The sequence below is a fragment of the Staurois parvus genome, unplaced genomic scaffold (assembly GCF_062004578.1).
Source record: "Staurois parvus isolate SC_StPar_1 unplaced genomic scaffold, SC_StPar_1.0 ptg000439l, whole genome shotgun sequence".
Lineage (NCBI taxonomy): Eukaryota > Metazoa > Chordata > Amphibia > Anura > Ranidae > Staurois > Staurois parvus.
In genome coordinates, this window is record NW_028318235.1 from 2,190,829 (window position 1) to 2,212,481 (window position 21,653).

The window sequence follows — 21,653 nt, forward strand, 5'->3', positions numbered from 1 at the left end:
CCACACATGTGATCTATTGACTGACTTCTGCTCAACTTCCTTGTTAGAAAAAAGTTGGTAGATGCAGCACTGATCTATGTATTCTGACAGTGAAGAAAATGACCCCCTCCACCTTAAATGTGTGGATGGAAGAATAGGTTCAGCTTTTTCAGAAATGTCACTTGTAGTGAAATTACCTATATTTGGGGTCCCGCAGTTCAGATTAGGCAGACTTTTTTTTGTAAAGCATGTTGAAAATACAATTTTTTTCATAGTTGTGTCCATATATCAGTTTATAATAATACAAAACATAAGAGTATGTATTTAAAAGCCGTATATTTCTGTAAAAAAAAATTAACTATTTAGTAAGCAAATTTATCAGAGGTATCATCAAGTTCACTGATACATATATGGTAGCTGTGCTAAATTTGGTCTTCATTGTCCACTAGCCTTGAAGGGGTCAAACAACATTTTCATTAACAATGAATTCCAGGTATGGATTTGTTTTTCCATAGTTCATAATTGAACAAGGTAGAAATCATGATGTCACCGCCCCAATTCTCCACCTCGTCCAATCAAAAACAGTCTTGCATTCATTGACAAAAATGCAAGACGTTCTGTGAATACCACCTTGTCGATATGGGACCCAGAAGACAGCAACGATCACTGTAATAGTTGTGCCTACTGGAACAATGTCTATGCATTAAAATCCATACTTGAAATTCAGCTTTAATGTACTCATGCACAAACACATCAGTGCATGAAGACAGGCACATGAAAACATGGACTTTCATTTCAATAAGCAGACAAGTGCTAGAAAATACAGCCATATAACAAAGCTTTTAACAGTTGTATGGATTTCTCCTGAATATTTATTGCTGTACAAGTAAATAGAAAATAATGCAGTTTATATTGACAAGCCCTTCAAGATGTTGGTGTATAAACAGTGCAAAAATTTAACTTAGATTTGGAGATTATAAAGGCTCTCTGTGAAGTAGCAGGTTAAAAGATATTTATAAAATACATAATGTAGCAAGACAAGTAATATTGTTTATAAGGTTACATGTTTACATTTATCTATATGTATTTTTTTTTACAGACTGAAAGGTCAAAAGGCAATAATAAAAGTAAATGGGGAGCATAACCTTTTCCTGACAAAGCTGTAAAACATATATCTATATTTTAGAAGTTAATTCACTGTAATATAGAATTATAAAAATCTTTGTTGGATTTTTACTGAATCAGTACAAAGGCTCCATGATAGTGGTAAACCTCTTAGTGTTCTATGAAACAGATGATACTGTAGTGAATATCTTATTGACAAGTTCATTAAAAAAAATGGACGGAGTTAGGTTCACAGGTGATGCTCTGAAGCTAATGCACAACATGATTAAAGAATTAGCAAGCCCTGTTCTTCAAGATGTACGAGCATCTTCTAATACGGGAGGTGTTAACAGCACTCCAGTGTTTTGGTCCTTGTGAATAAGATTTGGTATGAAAAACTACCGATTGTGGAATTACCATATCTTCACTGGGGTAATGGAACAAGAACTTCAACATAGTTGAGGGGAAAAAATCCTGATTGCCCATTGATCATTCCTTCATACCAGTTCTCATCAATCTGATTGGTTAGGGTGATGATATCACCTTCACGGAAACCAAGTTCACCGTCATTCTCAGGTTCAAAATCATACAAAGCTTTACAACATGGTTGATCCAATGGAGCTGAAAATGAACCAAACATGGGTGTCAATTAAAAAAAGGAATACATCATAATCATAAAATCATAACAATAAGTAATAACGAACATTTTATTTGTTTCCTAAAAAATGGTCAACTGAGTAAGTAGTCATGAAATTACATGGCTGGCATTCTTATGTTTAGACTTGTGGCAGACCTTGTCGCCCCCTCTGAAAAGTAAATCTGTGGTGGATTGTCTTTTAGAAGCATTCGACAGTCACCGCCTCATTGCTTTAACCCTGTAAGTGCCACACCACCATGTGCATTACACATTGCATTCCACTTGAATGGGTCACGCTTGGCAGTGGAAATGTCAGCCACACATGATGGGGTATAATTTTTTGTGCAGTTGTTAAGCAAAGCACTTTGGCCGGTGTACATCCCCGTCTAGCTGCCTTTGCAGCTTAAAGTGGTTGTAAAGGGTCAAGGTTTTTTACCTTCATGCATTCTATGCATGAAGGTAAAAAAACCTGTGTGCAGCAGTGCCCCCAGCCCCCCAAATACTTACCCGAGCCCCATCGCGATCCAGCGATGTAAATGACAGCCTCAGCTGTCCCTAGTCTCTGCCCCCTCACTGGCTGAGACAGCAAGCGGGAGCCATTGGTTCCCTCTGCTGTCAATCACAGCCAGTCAGCCAATCAGTAGAGAGGGGGGTGGGGCCAAGCCATGGCTCTGTGTGTGAATGTACACACGGAGCAGTGGCTTGGGAAGACGCATGTATGCTATTTTCCAAAAAATAAAAAATAAACCTTTAGAATCACTTTAAGGCAGGATGGTAAAAACACAGTTCAATCACCCATTTTTTTTTTGCCCTCAACTGCTGCATGTGTAAATAAGCCCCAAGGATAAATGGACTGTGATTTTTGTTTTCTAACTGGCTTTCATCAGACAATTATATAAGATGTGGTACTCTTGTGTCAAACGTTAAATATTGTTGGTATCTGTTCATCTGGGGAAAGTTACAAGGAAGGGAATATACATGAGCTAATATCTATTGCCCAAATAAAAACCCAGCTAAGCATACAAAGGGGGTGTTAAGGAAACTTATCGAATTTAAAAAGGGGTTTATGGTGGTGGCAGGAGATTTTAAAGTGTGTTTGGATCCCCAGTGGGATGCGTCAACATGCACAAGGAGAGAAGAGGATAGGAATCTGAAATCATTGAAGTTATTATATAAATATCAATTGGTAGATGTGTGGAGAGTAAAACATCCGAGAGAAAGAGATTACTGTATTTTCCGGCGTATAAGGCGACTGGGTGTATAAGACGACCCCCTAATTTTCCAGTTAGAACATAGGTTTTGGGCTATACTCATCGTATAAGACTACCCCCCTTCTGAGGCAACACCATTAAACCCCTAGCCTACAGGGCACTTATACCCACTTTCCCCCAAGGCCAATTTTCAGCTTTCAGCGCTGTCACACTTTGAATGACAATTGCAACACTGTACCCATATGAAATAGGTGGCACTGATGAGGAGGCACTGGTAGGTGGCACTGATGGGCATTGACAGGCATCACTGATGGGTGCTGAAAGGCAGCACTAATACATGGCACTGATAGGCGGCACTGATAGGCGGCACTGACTGGCACTGTTAGGTGGCACTGGATGGCACTGATAGGCAGCACTGACTGGCACTGATAGGTGGCACTGACTGGCACTGATAGGCGGCACTGATGGGCAGCACTGATAGGTGGCACTGATGGGCATTGACAGGCAGCACTGATGGGCACTGACAGGCATCACTGATGGGCACTGATAGGCAGCACTGATACATGGCACTGATAGGCGGCACTGACTGGCACTAATAGGTGGCACTGATTGGCAGCACTGATAGGTGGCACTGATTGGCAGCACTGATAGGTGGCAGTGACTGGCACTGATGGGTGACACTGAAAGGCAGCTCAGATGGGCACTGATATGTGGCATTGATGTGCACTGGTAGGCACTGATATGTGGCATTAATGTGGCACTGATGGACACTGACAGCTGGCACTGCTGGGGCTACACTGATCATCGGGGCTACACTGATCATCAGGGCCCTGATGATCAGTGTACATGTCCCCTCCGCGGAAAGCAGATTACCGGCTCTCCTCTCCTCTCCCAGCGTGACAGCTCGAGAGGAGAGAAATGCCGATAACCGGCATTTCCCTGTTTACATGTGATCAGCGGTGATCGGACACCGCTGATCACATGACCGAGCCGACATCTTCGGCTCTTTCCGTGAAAAGTGATCCGCTGTGTCAAAAATGCTGAACTAGATAAAAGGATTATATAAAAACCCATCAGCGGCGGTTAAAGTAAATGGAGCTCTTCCACAGTATTTTAGAATGCATAATGGTACCAGACAGGGATGCCCCCTGTCCCCTTTACTGTTTGTTTTGTCTCTGGAACCATTTTTGGAGAGGGTAAGGAAATGTATTGATATAAAGGGGATAAAACTAGGAGGAAGAGAGCATAAAGTAGCCGACTACGCAGATGATATGTTATTTTATATCACTAATCCCAGATTAACGTTGCCCAATTTAATGAAAGCATTAAAACAGTATGGAGAGATGTCAAACTTGAAAATAAACCCAGTAAAATCAGAAATTTTAAATATTATATTGAAATAGGTTATCTTGGAGTAAAATTGACCTCCTCTTTAAAAAATGTATACAAGGCATATTATATCCTGTTAATAAATGAAATTAAGGAAGAATTGAGAAGATTATCCAAGCCTCGTGGATTGGACGAATAAATCTGGTTAAGATGATGATACTCCCGAACATTTTGTATAAATTCCACATACTGCCGATCGCCCTACCAGGGTCTTTTTTTGGGATAATTAAAAAGATGATTATTAAATTTATTTGGAATATTAAGAAATCAAGAATTAGCTATGAGGTTCTAAGCAGAGCAAAAGGAAAGGGAGGCTTGGGATTACCTAATGTGAGGTTGTATTACACAGCTGTTATTTTATCACGAGTGGTGGATTGGAAATTCAACTCAGGGGAAGGGATGGGTGAATATGGAAGGGGCATTATGCAAATCACAGTTAAAGAAGAGTACATGGATCCCACACAGGTTTTGCACATTTGATGTAGATATTAGCTCACTGACGAAGATAGTTTTGGGTACGTGGGATAGAATACACAGTCAAAAAAAAAAAAAAAATGGGAATTCACTGAGGATTCCATTAGTGGGAACGGAGTTTGTCCCCCCCAGGGAAGGATAATATTAGTGGGAACTGGATAAAGGATAAGAATGCACGTTTGAAAGACATTATAAAAGATGGGAAATTGCACGCGTTTCAAGATTTAAAAAATAAAGATTTATTTGGCATGTTGGATAATTACCAGCTAAACCAATTTGTAGCGAGCCTCCCACAACCACTTAGGATACTGGAAGAAATGTACCCATTTGAAAAATAATTAAATGGAGACAAGATCTCAAAACAGGTTACCTCAAAAGTATATAAGATCCTTACGGACATGGAAGGAGGTGATCCTCCCGGGTATATGGGGAAGTGGGAGAGGGAATTGGGAGTAGAAATTAATCAACAGCAAAAGGAATATGGTTTTTAAATTGACCCATAAGGTGATAAACATGCGTACAGTAGAAATGAACTATAAATGTATGGCTAGATGGTATACAGTTGTGTCCAAAATTATTCAACCCCCACTGAAATTGAGTGTTTTGGCCAGTTTGACATTGCTTTTGATCATTCAGTCATCTTGCTTACATTTACATTAAAGAGGCACTTGTAGGTCAGACAAATATAACATAACAGTTATAATGAAATAACCACAAATGTCTTTTCTGTGCTCACAGCATTATCAGTTTTATTCAACCCCCAAGTGACATTCAATCTTAGTACTTAGTACAGCATCCTTTTACAGTTATAACAGCTTTTAAACGTGAAGCATAGCTTGACACAAGTGTCTTGCAGCGATCTACGGGTATCTTCGCCCATTCTTCATGGGCAAAGGCCTCCAGTTCAGTCACATTCTTAGGCTTGCGCACTGCAACTGCTTTCTTTAAGTCCCACCAGAGGTTCTCAATCGGATTTAAGTCTGGTGACTGCGATGGCCACTCCAAAATGTTCCAGCCTTTCCTCTGCAACCATGCTCTAGTGGACTTGGAGGTATGCTTGGGATCATTGTCCTGTTGAAAGGTCCAACGTCTCCCAAGCCTCAGGTGTGTGACGGACTGCATCACGTTTCCATCCAATATCTCCTGGTACTGAAGAGAATTCATGGTACCTTGCACACGCTGAAGCTTCCCTGTACCTGCAGAAGCAAAACAGCCCCAAAGCATGATTGACCCTCCACCATGCTTCACAGTAGGCAAGGTGTTCTTTTCATCATAGGCCTTGTTCTTCCTCCTCCAAACATAGCGTTGATCCATGGGCCCAAACAGTTCTAATTTTGTTTCATCAGTCCACAGAACACTATCCCACAACTTTTGTGGTTTGTCCACATGGCTTTTGGCATACTGCAGTCGACTCTTCTTATTCTTTGGAGACAGCAAGGGGGTACGCCTGGGAGTTCTGGCACGGAGGCCTTCATTACGCAGTGTGCGTCTTATTGTCTGGGCTGAAACTTCTGTACCCACATCTGACAAATCTTTTCTCAGTTCCTCAGCAGTCACACGGGGACTTCTCTCCACTCTACGCTTCAGGTAGCGCACAGCAGTCGAAGTCAGCATCTTCTTTCTGCCACGACCAGGTAGCGTTTCAACAGTGCCCTTTGCCTTGAATTTGCGAATGATGCTTCCTAAGGTGTCTCTTGGTATGTTTAACATCTTTGCAATCTTCTTATAGCCATTGCCCTTCCTGTGAAGAGAAATCACCTCTTCTCTTGTCTTCCTGGACCATTCTCTTGCCTTCACCATGTTTGTAACCACACCAGTAAATGTCTAGAAGGAGCTGAGTATCACAGTCATTTTAAAGCTGCCTAATTGGTGCTTATTATGCTTGATTGCTGCTCGGTGACATCCACAGGTGTTTTCAATACCTGATGGAAAGCACCTGTATGAACCTCTGTTCTTCAGAGTGGTAGTCTTTAAGGGGTTGAATAATTGTGGCAATGAAGAAACCACATAAGAACCATTTACTACTGTATTACATAAACAATTGATGTCATTTTAGTTGCATTTGGGTAGTTACAACGTCCTTGTAGGATTTGATTCTGAATACAATTCCAAATGTACACTATAGTCCCTAAACCCCTTTACAGCATTGGGGGTTGAATAATTTTGGACACAACTGTATAACACCAAGGGTAGCCCATAAGCAGCAAGTAGAGATATCTACTATTGTATTGGAGAGGATGTGGAGAAGGAGGTACAATGGCATGATATAAAATAACTTACAAATGCATTTTCAATCCCATAAATAATTTTGCCATGTTAACAATCCTACAGTCATGGTAAAAAATAATGGCACCCCTGCATTTCTGTCAGATAATGCACCACTTCGCCCAGAAAATTATTTGCAATTACAAATATTTAGGCATTCTCATTATTTCTTTTGTTTGTATTGGTATTACACAAAAGTGGCCTGAAGGTAGCTGCATAAAACCCAGTCATAATGCCAGTGTCCTGTTTTGTGCGACCAGGAAATTAAAAATATATGGCTAAAGCATTTAGACTGCCTCAGTAAGGTCAACTGCAACCAGAGTGTAGAGATGCATCCAGAAAGCGTTATGTTTGCAGAGCCTGGTTAATATGTTACTATTCTTAGATACCATAACTTGCTTGATGATTGTTGCCAATGAAGAATAGGGGTCTATGTTATTAAATTAAAGTGGTTTTAAAGGCAAAAGGTTTTTTACCTTATGCATTAAGGTAAAAAAAAAGATAATTCTGCAAACAGCCCCCCCCCAGCCCCACTTGTACTTACCTAAGCCTAAGCCTGATCCAGCAATATGCGTTAAGGCACTTTCTCTAACAATTATTATATTAATTTAAATAATTTTTTTCATATACTATAGTTATGCTAATGGACGTAATAGTGATTTTACGAAACCATGCCACATTAATTTTATTCAGTATTTATATAATTATAGAATTTCATTGAACGATTTATATGCATACACCCCAAAACCTTCCATCCACTGGTGTCATTGATACTAATTTCATGGATTGAATATACATATATATATATATATATATATATATATATATATATATATATATATTATACTTCTGAATATCTATGTAGCTAGATTATGACTGGTGCTAATATTTTTTAATTTTTATCAACTTCATAATATAAATACTTTTATTGGATATACTTGTGTGCGAATTGGATTTACCTATAGGATAATTTCTAAAATTCCAGATGCTTCTATTTTAATTACTCTTAAATTAGCTTACCATATATTAGAGGTTTGTATTTTTAGGTTCCTAATATATTTGATTTATTCTTTAGTTCCTCTTTGAAGGGAGAGTGTTGAGCCCCTGAAAAGCATTTATTTGTGAAAAAGTTTCTTTCATAGTTACATAGTTAGTCTGGCTGAAAAAAGACAAAAGTCCATCCAGTTCAACCATAGAAGAAAAAAAAAAAAAAAAAAGACGTTATAATCCTATACCCACAATTGATCCAGAGGAAGGCAAAAAAAAACCCAGCAAAGCATGATTCAATTTGCTCCTGCTGGGAAAACAAATTCCTTCCTGATCCCCCGAGAGGCAATCGGATATTCCCTGGATCAACTTTACCTATAAATGTTAGTATCTAGTTATATTCTGTGTATCTAAGAAAGAATCCAGGCCTTTTTTGAAGCAATCCACTGAGCTGGCCAGAACCAACTCTTGAGGGAGTCTATTCCACATTTTCACAGCTCTCACTGTGAAGAAACCTTTCTGTGTTTGGAGATTAAATGTCTTTTCCTCCAGACGTAAAGAACGCCCCCTTGTCCTCTGTGTTGACCTCAGGGTGAATAGCTCTACACCGAGTTCACTATATGAACCACTGATGTATTTATACATGTTGATCATATCCCCCCCTTAATCTCCTCTTCCCAAGAGAGAATAAATTTAGTTCCCCTAATCTTTCCTCATAGCTGAGCTCATCCATGCCTCGTATCAGTTTAGTTGCCCTTCTTTGTACTCTCTCAAGTTCCCCAATGTTCTTTTTGTGAATTGGTGGCCAAAACTGAACTGCATATTCCAGATGAGGTCTTACTAATGATTTGTACAGGGGTAATATGATATCTCTCTGGAGTCTATACCTCTTTTAATACAAGAGAGGATTTTGCTCGTTTTAGAAGCCGCAGCTTGGCATTGCATGCCATTATTAAGCTTGTGATCTACCAGAACCCCCAGATCCTTCTCCACTATTGATTCCCCCAGTTGTACCCTCCCTAGTATGTATGAAGCATGCATATTCTTAACCCCCAAGTGCATAACCTTACATTTATCAACATTAAATCTCATTTGCAACATAGTTTCCCAATTAAACAGTGCATTGAGGTCGGCTTGTAAATTGAAGACATCCTGTAAGGACCTGTGCTACTGCACAGCTTGGTGTCATCTGCAAAGACTGAAATGGGATTTTTTTATCTCAGACCCTATATAATTTATAAATATATTAAAAAGTAAGGATCCCAACACTGAACCCTGGGGTACACCACTGATGACCCCAAACCATTCAGAGTATGAATCATTAACCACTACTCTTTGAATACAATATTTTAGCCAGTTTTCTACCCATTTACATATGGATTTTTCCAAACCCGTAGATTTTACCTTACAAATTAGCCGTGTGTGGGGAACTGTGTCAAACGCTTTTGCAAAATCCAAGTATACCACGTCCACCACCACCCCTGTCCAAGGTTTTGCTCACCCCCTCATAAAAAGAAATCAGATTTGTTTGACAACTTCTGTCTTTCATGAATCCATGCTGTCTGTTGCTTAAAATATTTTTTTCCAGCAAGAACTCATCTATGTGGTCTTTTGTTAAACTCTTCAGTATCTTCCCAACTATAGAAGTTAAACTAACAGGTCTTTAATTACTTGGTAAAGATTTTGACTCCTTTTTAAATATTGGCACAACATTGGCCTTACACCAATCCAGTGGTACTATGCCAGTCATTAAAGAGTCCCTAAAAATTAGAAACAATGGCTTTGAATTTCAGCTTACCTTATAATAAATCTGTGCTTGGATAATTACATTTTGGTACAGTATCTCAATCTCAGATTTTTCTGCATGGAGAGGGCATCTAGGACTCCCAACTCTGCCTCCCCGACCCCACCCCCTTCCTTCCCAGCCCAACAAGCTAGGATCCACCAGGGTTTTCCTGCCTCCAGAGCTGAAATGGAAATCCACAACGGCAGAGAGTCTGTACTTGCAGGTCAAAGACCAAGTCTGCTTGACCAGTGCTTACAGAATGTTGAGTTGCAATTATCTGGATTGAAACTGGGCATTTGCACAAATGCTCTTATGCAGGCATGAATCAAGATTTGACACCGGGACCTAAAAGCCTGGGCACAACACAGCAGGGGCAGAGGTTTGTCTCAGGAAGATCCTGGCCAAATTCATATCAAAAGTTAGGCTCAGGTACTCTAATCCATGACTCAGTTGTAGCCACAACTTCCAAAATTTGGGGATCCAACCAAATTCCTGCATAGTCTGCACTTTCTGGCAGACATCGGTTGACAGGGATAGGTGAGGACTGATCCTTTGACAAGAGGGATCATCCAGGTAACCCACAATGTGTATCCCCAGAGAACAAAGCAGAGCTAGGAATGGGGCATGCACCTTGGTGATGATGTGCAAGTAAGCATCCCCAGAAGTAGGGAGGCGATGACTGACCTGGCCAATTTCATGCTGAACATTTCAACCTGCAGGAATAAGTTGATCCTTAGGATTTAGAATTGTCCAAACGCCTCCATTTGGCTTGGATACTGTGGTTGGAATAGGAACCCTAAACTGTGTTCCTTGTGCAGTAATAGGGTGATGACCTCCTTGAGAGCAGCAAAAAGATTTGACATTCTTTGCGTGAGGGAAAAGGCCTGAAAGGACACTCTGCACACAAACATTTGAGATTTTCTGGAACCAAAAGGCCAAAAATGCTAACGGACATCGTCTTATGTTGACAAAATTGCAGGAGCACAAGTATTCTTTTTCCAGGAAAAGGAGAGTGCTTATACCCCATGTGACCTCCTTAATGACCAAACAGGCATTCTTCCTCAAAGGGCAGATGTTTTAAATGTTTCTTGTACAGGAGCTCTTTTGACCCGCATTTGAGTCAGAGAATTTTCAGCATATTGGCAGGGGTGGAGGCTGGAGATCTGTTAGTGGTGTACCCCAAAGTTCAGTGTTGGGACCCTTACTTTTTACTATATTTATAAATGATATAGGGCCTGGGATTGCAAATCCCATTTCAGTCTTTGCAGATGACACCAAGCTGTGCAGTGGAATAACGTCCTTACAGGATGTCTTAAGCCGACCTCAATGCACTGTTTAATTGGGCAAATATGTAGCAAATGAGGTTTATTGTTGATAAATGTAAGAATATGCATGCATCATACATACTAGGGGGAGTACAACTGGGGGACTCAATGGTGGAGAAGGATCTGGAGGTTCAAGTAGATCACAAGCTTAATAATGGCATGCAATGCCAAGCTGTGGTTTCTAAAGCTAGCAAAATCGTCTCTTGTATTAAAAGAGGTATAGACTACAGAGAGCGAGATATCATATTACCCCTGTACAAATCATTAGAAAGACCTCATCTGGAATATGCAGTTCAGTTTTGGGCACCAATTCACGAAAAGAACATTGGGGAACTGGAGAAAGTACAGAGAAGGGCAAACAAACTGATAAGAGGCATGGAGGAGCTCAGTTAAGAGAAACTGAATTTATTCTCTCTTGAGAAGAGGAGATTAAGGGGGGATATGATCAACATGTATAAATACATCAGTGGTTCATATAATGAACTCTATAGTTATTCACCCTGAGGTCATCACAGAGGACAAGGGCACACTCTTTACATCTAGAGGAAAAGACATTTAATCTCCAAACATAGAAAGGTTTCTTCACAGTAAGAGCTGTGAACATGTGGAATAGACTCAAGAGTTGGTTCTGGTCAGCTCAGTGGATTGCTTAACAAAATGCCTGGATTCTTTCTTGGATAAACAGATTATAATGGTTTACTAACATTTATAGGTGAAGTTGATCCAGGGAATATTCGATTGACTCTCAGGGGATCAGGAAGGAATTTTTCCCCTGCAGGAGCAAATTGGATCAACTGAGTTTTTTGTCTTCCTCTGGATCAACTATGGGGGTAGGATTATAACTTTTTTTTATGGTTGAAATGGATGGACGTATGTCTTTTTTCAGCCAGACTATGTTGAAGCATATTGTCCTAGCTATTCACACAGTAACGCAAGGTCACAGGTAAAAACTGTAGCTGGGTGGTGAACATTGGGATCTTAAGATGGAGCTAGGGTCTTGGGCTATGCACTCAGACAGCAAGGGTCTGGTAAACTGCCAAAAAACCCCAAACAACTAGAGTTTGCATGTCAGGGTCTTCCAAAGAAAAAGGGCCCCAAGAATGGCTTATAACCTTTTTGTCCACTGGGTTCTTCAACACAGGATTATTCTGAACAGGGAGAGTTAGTATCCTGTTAAGATAAGAGATGGCAGGGTCCACTGCAGGGATAGCTTAATTTTGCATAAAGCTCTCCTCAATAGGATATTGCTGAGCAAACCATTTTGGAAAAGAAAACAGATTTTCAAGGCGAGGCCAGTCACCGTATAGGAAAGGCTTCTAAGAGCGATTGGACTGGGAAGGTCTTAGCAGGCTTGAGCAATTTTATGGACCCCATGTGGGAGACCTTTGGGTGAGCAGACTCAGGCTGCTCTAACACTAAACAGAGTTCAGCATCATGGTGGCAATGGTATTCTAAGCTTGGACAAAATTTCAGCTGAAGGTAACTTGTCCTGATCCAATTCTTCAGAAGTAAAGGAGGATTTTCCTCAACGACCTCCTTCCCAGGCAATTTGTCTGCAGCCGACAAAAGCAATTTAACCCCTTCACAACAATGGTCAAAACAAAACTCAATGCTCAAACCCAATTTAACAAATTTGACATTTTAGTAAACTGTACATATCATCGCAACTACTTGGCGTATCCAGGTAGAGTATACATTTCTTTTTTCCAGGACAGATTGGACTTTCATTTGGTGGTTATTTTTATTCCTGATGATCACAGCGACACTATATACAGTGGGGCAAAAAAGTATTTAGTCAGCCACCAATTGTGCAAGTTCTCCCACTTAAAAAGATGAGAGGCGCCTGTAATTGGCATTATAGGTAGACCTCAACTAGGAGAGACAAAATGAGAAAAAAAATACAGACAATCACATTGGCTGATTTGGAAAGAATTTATTTGCAAATTATGGTGAAAAATAAGTATTTGGTCACCTACAAACAAGCAAGATTTCTGGCTCTCACAGACCTGTACCTTCTTCTTTAAGAGGCTCCTCTGTCCTGCACTCATTACTTCTATCAATGGCACCTGTTTGAACTTGTTATCAGTATAAAAGACACCTGTCCACAACCTCGCTTCTCGGCCTTTTGGCTAAGATCAAGTGTAGTATCGACCTTGCCTTTAGGGGTGTCCCTGCTTCCAGCTAGGACGTTGAGAACCACTTGTATCTATCCCAGCCATTTGGTCTGTGTGGGGTACCCTCTACTCGGCCTGGTAGAATCGTCGATTAAATTCGGCTTCACCTGCTTGCTGCTATTGGGTTTGAGGCTTAGCCCCCACACAGAACGAGTTTGTGATCTTCCCCCCCCCCTTGTTCACTCTGCGTTACTACCTCCGGGCAGTAGACGCTCAATAGCCTTTTCAAAGGCTAAGCAAGAGTGAAGCCGCCGAGGAAGAAGAAGGAGAAGGAATCCGCTGAAGATCTTGGAAGCCCTCCTGAGAACTCTTGGCGGTCAGCGCCAAGAAGCCGCTGACCGCCGCCGCCACCCCTGCCAAGACCCCGGGAGAAGCCCCCTCCACCTCCACCTCAGAACGCTCCGGCCCTGCAGAAGGTCTCCCTCTCCTGGAGCCCTGGATGAAGCAGACAGTCGTGCTGCGGCTGAAAGAAGTGGAAGGCAGAGTCCCGGACATGACCCCGGAAGTCTTCGGCAAGAAGATGATCCTTGAACAAGGATTTAGCAAGGCAGAGACCCTGTCGGTGCAGTCCTTCATGAAAGGTATTTTCTTCGTAACTTTTGTTTCGTTACAGGTCTGCAGAAGGTATTGGGAGATGGTGAAGACCTCTGGGTCCGATTCCCCTTTCCGCAAGTTTATTGTGAATTCTCCCATTCAAAGGGAGGAAAGGCGGATCACGGTGTCCATGAAGAACCCTCACATCCCTGGAAGAGATATCGCCACCTATCTCCAGAGGTTCTGCGTCGTGTTGAAGGAGCCAGTCCGGATACTAGACGCCAACGGCTTCTGGACAGGTAAGTGGGCTGTGTTTTGCAGATTGCTGAGAGATCGTCCCGCTGGAGATCTCCAACACCTGCAACAGTGCTTCTCCCTGGGAGCGTCAGCAGGACTCCTACATTACCCGGATCAACCCCAGTCATGCCGCAGGTGCGGACAGCCGGGGCACGAGGGTAAGGATTGCCAAGTGCTTTCATGTAGGTTCTGCCGGTCTGCAGGTCACGAGACCAAGGATTGCCCGAGGTCCAGAACCTGCAACCTCTGTGGACGGTCAGAGCACGTCTACAGGGACTGCCCAGAGAGAAGCAGGACGTATGCTGGGGCCCTGAGCAAGGGCCCTGCTGCCAAACCAGCGCCACAGAAGCCTCAGAAGGACCCAGGTAAGAGGAACCCCCCTCCCCCCACCCCTCCGGTGTCGGAGGCCGCCCCCCCCGGACCCTGCCCCCCCGCCCCTGGTCCCCCTGGCCCTCCTGCCCCCCCCGCCCCTGGCCCTCCTGCCCCCCCTGGCCCTCCTGCCCCCCCTGCCGGGCCCGGTTCCACCCCCCCCCTGACCTGTCCTCACAGGAGGACTTCCGGCCCCTTCCCCCTGCCACCCTCGTCAGCAGCTCTGCGGCGGGGAACAGGAAGCGGAAGAAGGAGCAGGCCAGCCCGGCGGCAGAGGACCCCTCCTCCTCCACCAAACGGCCTGCCGTCCTCCAGAATGACGCAGGTCCCGACCCCGTGGGGGAGGACCTCGACACGCTGGAGGAAGAAGAGGTGGAAGAAGAGATGGCTCTGACCCGGTCGGAGCCAGATCTCTCCACCGACTTCGATGAGGTCCTCAATGAGGTCCTCAACCAGATCGGTCTGAGCCAGGACATTTGTCAGGCTGCAGAGGTCACAGAGGTCGCCCCCCCTCTCCAGGGGAGGTAAGCACAGCCCCTGCCGACTAACCCCTTCATCTTTTTCCCATGATGGCTGAGATCTCTATCTTTTCCATTAATGTGAGGAGCATCAAGGACGCGTCTAGGAGGCAGACTGTGCTGACCTTTCTTTCCACACAGCAGAGTGATGTTTACATGCTTCAGGAGTGCGCCCTTCCCCCTCTGAGGTACACTCATTTGTCCTCCCAGTGGACCCACGGTCCCTCCTACTGGTCTGGGGGTGGCGATTGCAAGTCCGCAGGGGTAGCGGTTCTTATCAGGGGAGGACTTTCACTGTTGACTCTGTCCATGAGCTCGTCTGTGGCCGCCTTTTGGTCATAGACGGCTCGTGGGCGGGGGAGCCCGTTAGGCTTATCAACGTGTACGCCTCCCCGGAGAAGAACGCGCGGCTGGAGCTTTTCCAAACCCTGCGGACGCAACTCGTCACAACGAGAACAGTAGTAATCGGCGGTGATTTTAACTGTCCGATAGAGGATGGGCGCAGCTCCAGCATGTACGCAAAACTCGACGCCACCTCGAAGCTGCTCCGGGAGGTGATTGCGGAGGCTTCCCTGCAGGACGCCGTGGGATCCGTGGGGCGCGGTTCCGTGAACTACTCATGGAGCCGCCCCGACGGATCTGTGCGTTCCAGGATTGACTTTGTGCTCACCTCTAGGGCAGTCAGGCACCGCGGGTTCTCCATGGTTCCCTGCTTTTTCTCTGACCACAGGGCCATTCACTTTCAAGGTGACCTGGGAGAGGGCTTTGCCCCGGGCCCAGGCTCCTGGAAGCTGAATTGCACCCTGCTGGACGATGAGGAACTGCTAGCGGAACTCAGGGAAACCTACGGTGCCTGGCGGGAGGAGAAGTCTTTCTTTCCCAAGGTAAGCGACTGGTGGGAGTTTGTGAAAGTCAAGCTACGCAGCTTCTTTCAGGCCAGGGGACGCCAGCAAGTGTGTGCCAGGAGGAGGGAACTCAGGAGGCTGCAGCGTCAGCTGCAGTCCCTGCAGGACCTTCATCACTGTGGCTGGGACGTGAGGCAAGACCTGAAGGACACCAAGAAGAGCTTGAAAAAGCACTTTGAGGAAGAATCCAGGCACATTGTCTTCCGTGCCAAGGTGGAGCATCTAGAGAAAGGTGAGAAGTGTAACTCTTTCTTTTTCAGGAAACTCCACTCAGGACACACACCCCTGTCGGAGCTGCGCGACAAGACTGGAACACTCCAGAAGGGGAAGGAGGCCGTGATGGAAGTGGTCAGCGACTACTACTCCGACCTCTACTCCCCCAAAGAAACAAACACGGAAGCGGCCGACAGGTTCTTGTCAGGTATCTCTAACGCTATTGATCCTGCAGGTTTGTTGGCCACCAACGCCCCCTTGACATTGGAGGAGCTGCACTCTGCCGCTAAATACTTTAGGCGGGGCAGGACCCCGGGCTGCGACGGTCTCCCAGCAGAGCTCTATGTAGCGCTGTGGGACCTCGTGGGCCCGGACCTGCTCGAGCTGTACGAGGAGATGGTGGTGGAGGGCAGGATGCCTCCTTTGTTGAGGGAGGGGATGATCACGATCCTGTACAAGCGTAAGGGGGAGAGATGTGACTTGAAAAATTGGCGTCCCATCTCTCTCCTGAACGTGGACTACAAGATCCTCGCCAAAGTCATGGCGAACAGGCTGAAGGCTGTCATCGGACAGATCATCCACCCGGATCAGACTTGCGGCATTCCTGGCCGCAGGATTGCGGACAGCCTAGCGCTTGTCCGGGACACGGTCCAATACATCAAGGACCGCCGTGTGCACGCGGCCCTGGTCAGACTTGATCAGGAAAAGGCCTTTGACCGTGTCTCCCATGGGTTTATGTGCAGAGCCCTGCGCAGGTTTGGTCTCGGGGAAATGTTTTGTTCGTATGTGGATATTATGTATAATGAGATTTGCAGTTCCGTGCAGGTGAACGGCTGGAAAACTCACCCCTTCCCGGTCCTCTCCGGGGTCGGACAAGGCTGCCCTCTTTCACCTCTGCTTTTTGTTTGCTGTATAGAGCTCTTCGCCGAATGCATCAGACGGAATCCAGAGATCGGGGGAATCACCGCACCGGGACCAGACAGACGGGAAGTGAAGTGCTCGCTCTACATGGACGACGTGACGGTGTTCTGTGCCAACCAGCGCTCCATCGACCTGCTCGTCCAGACCTGCGAGGACTTCGGCCAAGCTTCGGGGGCAAAGGTCAACTGCGGGAAGTCGGAAGTCATGCTCTTCGGAAAGTGGTTCCTGCCTTCTTCTGCATCCATGCCCTTTGGCATCAAGACAGACTTCATGAAAATTTTGGGAGTTTGGTTTGGTGCCGAGGGCGCAGCCCTGAAGTCTTGGGAGGAGAGAATGGCTAAAATGCGGCAGAAATTTGGACTTTGGAGCCTCAGAGACCTCACCATCGAAGGGAAGACACTGGTACTCCGCAGCGAGATTCTCCCTGTGTTGCAGTACCTCGCCCAGGCCTGGCCCCCACGGGTCAACACCTGTAAGGCCATCACCAGGGCGGTGTTTCACTTCATCTGGGGCTCCAAGATGGACAGAGTGAAGCGGGCAGTCATGTTCAAGAAACCCCTCAAGGGCGGTAAGGTTGTGCCCGACATCGCCACCCAACTGAGGGTGTTCTTTGCTTGCAACTGCACCCGCAGAACTTTGCCCAAAAGGATTATGGACTCTGGCGGGAACGCAATGTCTCGCTTCTTCCTGTTGCCTCTCTGGAGGTCCCTCGGATGGGACAATTGGGACAGTTCCATCCCCTACAACTGGGACGCCCCTTGGTACTACTTGGATACCTTCAAGTTCATCAAGGAACAGGGGCTGCAGGGAGTCAAGCCTGACTTGTGGAAACCAAAGACCATCTACAAGCTCATCAGAGCAAGCAACATTTTGGAGTCGGTTCCAGGCCTGCCTTCAGACACCTGCAAGGTGGTCTGGAGGAATGTTTCTTCCAACATTCTCACCAACAGGCACAAAGACCTGGCATGGATGGCAATCCAAGGGGGGTTGCCTCTCAGGACATTTATGCATGCCAGGAACCTGAGCAGATACAGACACTGCCCCTTCTGCATCATCCATGAGGAAACGTCTCACCACGTTTTCTGGGAGTGCTCATTTGCTCAGGCCCTGTTGGGAGCCCTGGAACCTGAACTCAAAGACTTTGTACCACAGACAGCCATCACTCACTTTAGGGTGTTGAATGGACTGTTCTGTGGAACTTTTTCCCTGGAGGACATTGACGGCGCCTGGCGGGTGCTGTGTTGCTTTAAGGATGCTTTATGGTGCGCCAGGAAGCGCCTCATCCACCAGCGGGAGAGGATGTCCATTGAGGACTGTCGCAGACTGATCCTCAGTCTGCTCACAGACTATACCTTGATGGACTTTAAAGGAGGAAGAGGACGTCTGAAGATCTCCCCTTCCCCCTGCTCCCCCTTGCGTGTCTTTGTCCCTTCAATAAAGCTTCGGGCCTGTGTTTCCCCCTTTCTTCCCCTCCCCCCCCACACACCCGATGCTTATTGTAGATTGTGACTTTCGGTTTTCGTCTTCTGCATGACATCGTGACACTAGGAAATGTATTGTGTATTAGGATGCTATGGTTTTTGGGATAAGCGGCGTTATGCATGACGTGTTGGTCCGGGGGATTCATCCTCCACGCACATCACGTCAGGCATCATACCGCTGAGCGAATGTATTTATTTCTGAATGTATTTATCGTATGCTTGGAACTGTATTGCAATGTGGTGCGCTACGTCGCAGTACAGGGTGAGATGTACCCCGATTACAAGTATCATGTTGTTTTTGATGCTTCTGCAATAAAAGTATCTTTTCAATCAAAAAAACCTGTCCACAACCTCAAACAATCACACTCCAAACTCCACTATGGTAAAGACCAAAGAGCTGTCGAAGGACACCAGAAACAAAATTGTAGACTTGCACCAGGCTGGGAAGACTGAATCTGAAATACGTAGGCAGCATGGTGTGAACAAATCAACTGTGGGAGCAATAATTAGAAAATGGAAGACATACAAGACCACTGATAATCTCACTCGATCTGGGGCTCCATGCAAGATCTCACCCCGTGGGGTCAAAATGATCACAAGAACGGTGAGCAAAAATCCCAGGACCACACGGGGGGACCTAGTGAATGATCTGTAGAGAGCTGGGACCAACGTAACAAAGGCTACCATCAGTAACACACTACGCCGCCAGGGACTCAGATCCTGCAGTGCCAGACGTGTCCCCCTGCTTAAGCCAGTACATGTCCGGGCCCATCTGAAGTTTGCTAGAGAGCATTTGGATGACCCAGAAGAGGATTGGGAGAATGTCATATGGTCAGATGAAACCAAAATAGAACTGTTTGGTATAAACACAACTCCTCATGTTTGGAGGAGAGAGAATGCTGAGTTGCATCCAAAGAACACCATACCTACTGTGAAGCATGGGGGTGGCAACATCATGCTTTGGGGCTGTTTCTCCGCAAAGGGACCAAGACGACTGATCCATGTACAGGACAGAATGGATGGGGCCATGTATCGTGAGATTTTGAGTGAAAACCTCCTTCCATCAGCAAGGGCATTGAAGATGAAACGTGGCTGGGTCTTCCAACATGACAATGATCCCAAACATACCGCCGGGGCAATGAAGGAGTGGCTTCGTAAGAAGCATTTCAAGGTCCTGGAGTGGCCTAGCCAGTCTCCAGATCTCAACCCCATAGAAAACCTTTGGAGGGAGTTGAAAAGTCTGTGTTGCCCAGCGACAGCCCCAAAACATCACTGCTCTAGAGGAGATCTGCATGGAGGAATGGGCCAACATATCAGCAACAGTGTGTGCCAACCTTGTGAAGACTTACAAGAAACGTTTGACCTCTGTCATTGCCAACAAAGGATATATAACAAAGTATTGAGATGAACTTTTGATATTGACCAAATACTTATTTTCCACCATAATTTGCAAATAAATTCTTTCCAAATCAGCCAATGTGATTGTCTGGATTTTTTTTCTCATTTTGTCTCTCATAGTTAAGGTCTACCTATGATGCCAATTACAGGCCTCTCTCATCTTTTTAAGTGGGAGAACTTGCACAATTGGTGGCTGACTAAATACTTTTTTGCCCCACTGTATGTGTGCATTATTTGTTCTCTGTACACATAGTAGTGCCAACAAACAATAGTGAGCATTTTTTGTCCTACCTAAACACACTGACAATAACATTTGTACTTTTTAGCAGACTTCTCCTCTGGAGAAATCACAGTGATCACATGATCAGGAGCTGGTTCTCCCAGCTCCTAATCTTTAGAACAAGATCTGGAGCTGTTGCCACTTCCTGGACACTGCATATACAGTATGTGTTAGGTGGTGGTAAATATGTTAAATAATATTTTTTCCTTCATGGCCTCAGTAAACACCAAAACACAAGAGCCACAGTTTGGGCACCAGGGCCCTAAGGGAATCGGATAATCCATGGATCAAAAATCTACAGTTAACGGAGGCTTTTGCCACTCCCCCACAAGACTGTGCTGGTTAAAGTGGAACTTCACTCTTTCAAACTATCACATTTACTTGTTTATTTTTTTTACATCTCTTCAGTTACTTTCTGGTTTCCAGGCCTAGGCAAATTACATCCTATATCCCAGAAGTCTTCAGGAGGGGATCCTCAGCTAAGAATACCCTCCTGCCTGCATGCCCGAGTTAAGGGCAGATATTCCAGGAAGCAAATGTTACAGGAATCATCTCCCCTTACTCAAGAGGGCCACTGCCAAAAATGCTAGGGGGTGTTTTTCAAAGTGTTTTTTCTGCAAAATAAAGCGTAAAGGCATGGATGGATGGGTGAGCTTACATTGAATATTAAAAATAAATTCAACAGTGTTTTTGGTGCTCAGATGCAGTGTAGTTCCACTTTAATCAACTGGGCAACAGGTGCTGTATACAGGGTCTTACAGAGGAGAGAGAGAGGTGCGCCAGACTGAGTGTAGTAAGTTGGTAACAGTTTATTGCACACAAGATATTAAAAACTCACAAGACGTGGGTATGTATCAGGCATCTGGTATAAGAGGGAAGATGTCATCTAAGCTGCACATCATGGGCAGATGGCTGCAGTGCCAGGGTTCTCATAGTAGCGGGAACTCTAGGCGGGTCCCAAAAGGAGGAGCGAGGACGGAAGGCGCAGTTACCGGGAGTCGCGGTGCAGGGAAGAACCGTGCTCAGGGTGGGCGCTGCTGGTCTCTCACATCAGCGTGGGTAGTGGGGCCAGCTTGAGGCGCATCCAAGATGGCTGCCGAGCGGAAGTGACGTCAAGACGTTGCTGGGAGTCGTCCGAGGGGGCGGCCGAGCTTACTAAAAGGTTTATATTGAGCTGCTCATTGTTAACCATGGTGAACAATAATCATTTTTAAACATTCACAGTGCAGGGAGGAAAAAGTATGTGAGGCCCCAGTTTAATGACTTCTCCCAGAGCTAATTGGAGCCAGGAGTGAGCCAACCTTGACTCCAATCAGTGTGATGATATTGGATGTGTTGCGGACAGCTGCCCTGCCCTTAAAAAAAAACACACCTGTTTTGGGTTTACTGGTTTCAAGAAGCACTGT

The 21,653-nt window shown here is 45.1% G+C and overlaps 1 protein-coding gene across 2 annotated transcripts in view; it reads right to left on the bottom strand.

Annotated features, from left to right (window-relative positions):
• Positions 1–298: 298 nt before the first annotated feature.
• Positions 299–21,653, bottom strand: part of SH3GL1 (SH3 domain containing GRB2 like 1, endophilin A2) — a 230,479-nt gene continuing 209,124 nt past the window's right edge. For both annotated transcript variants that reach the window (XM_089687871.1, XM_089687872.1), the window contains one exon: positions 299–1,704. In XM_089687871.1, coding sequence (XP_089543997.1) covers positions 1,508–1,704 — 197 coding nt within the window. In that variant the 3' untranslated portion in view covers positions 299–1,507. The remainder of the gene's footprint in view (positions 1,705–21,653) is intronic.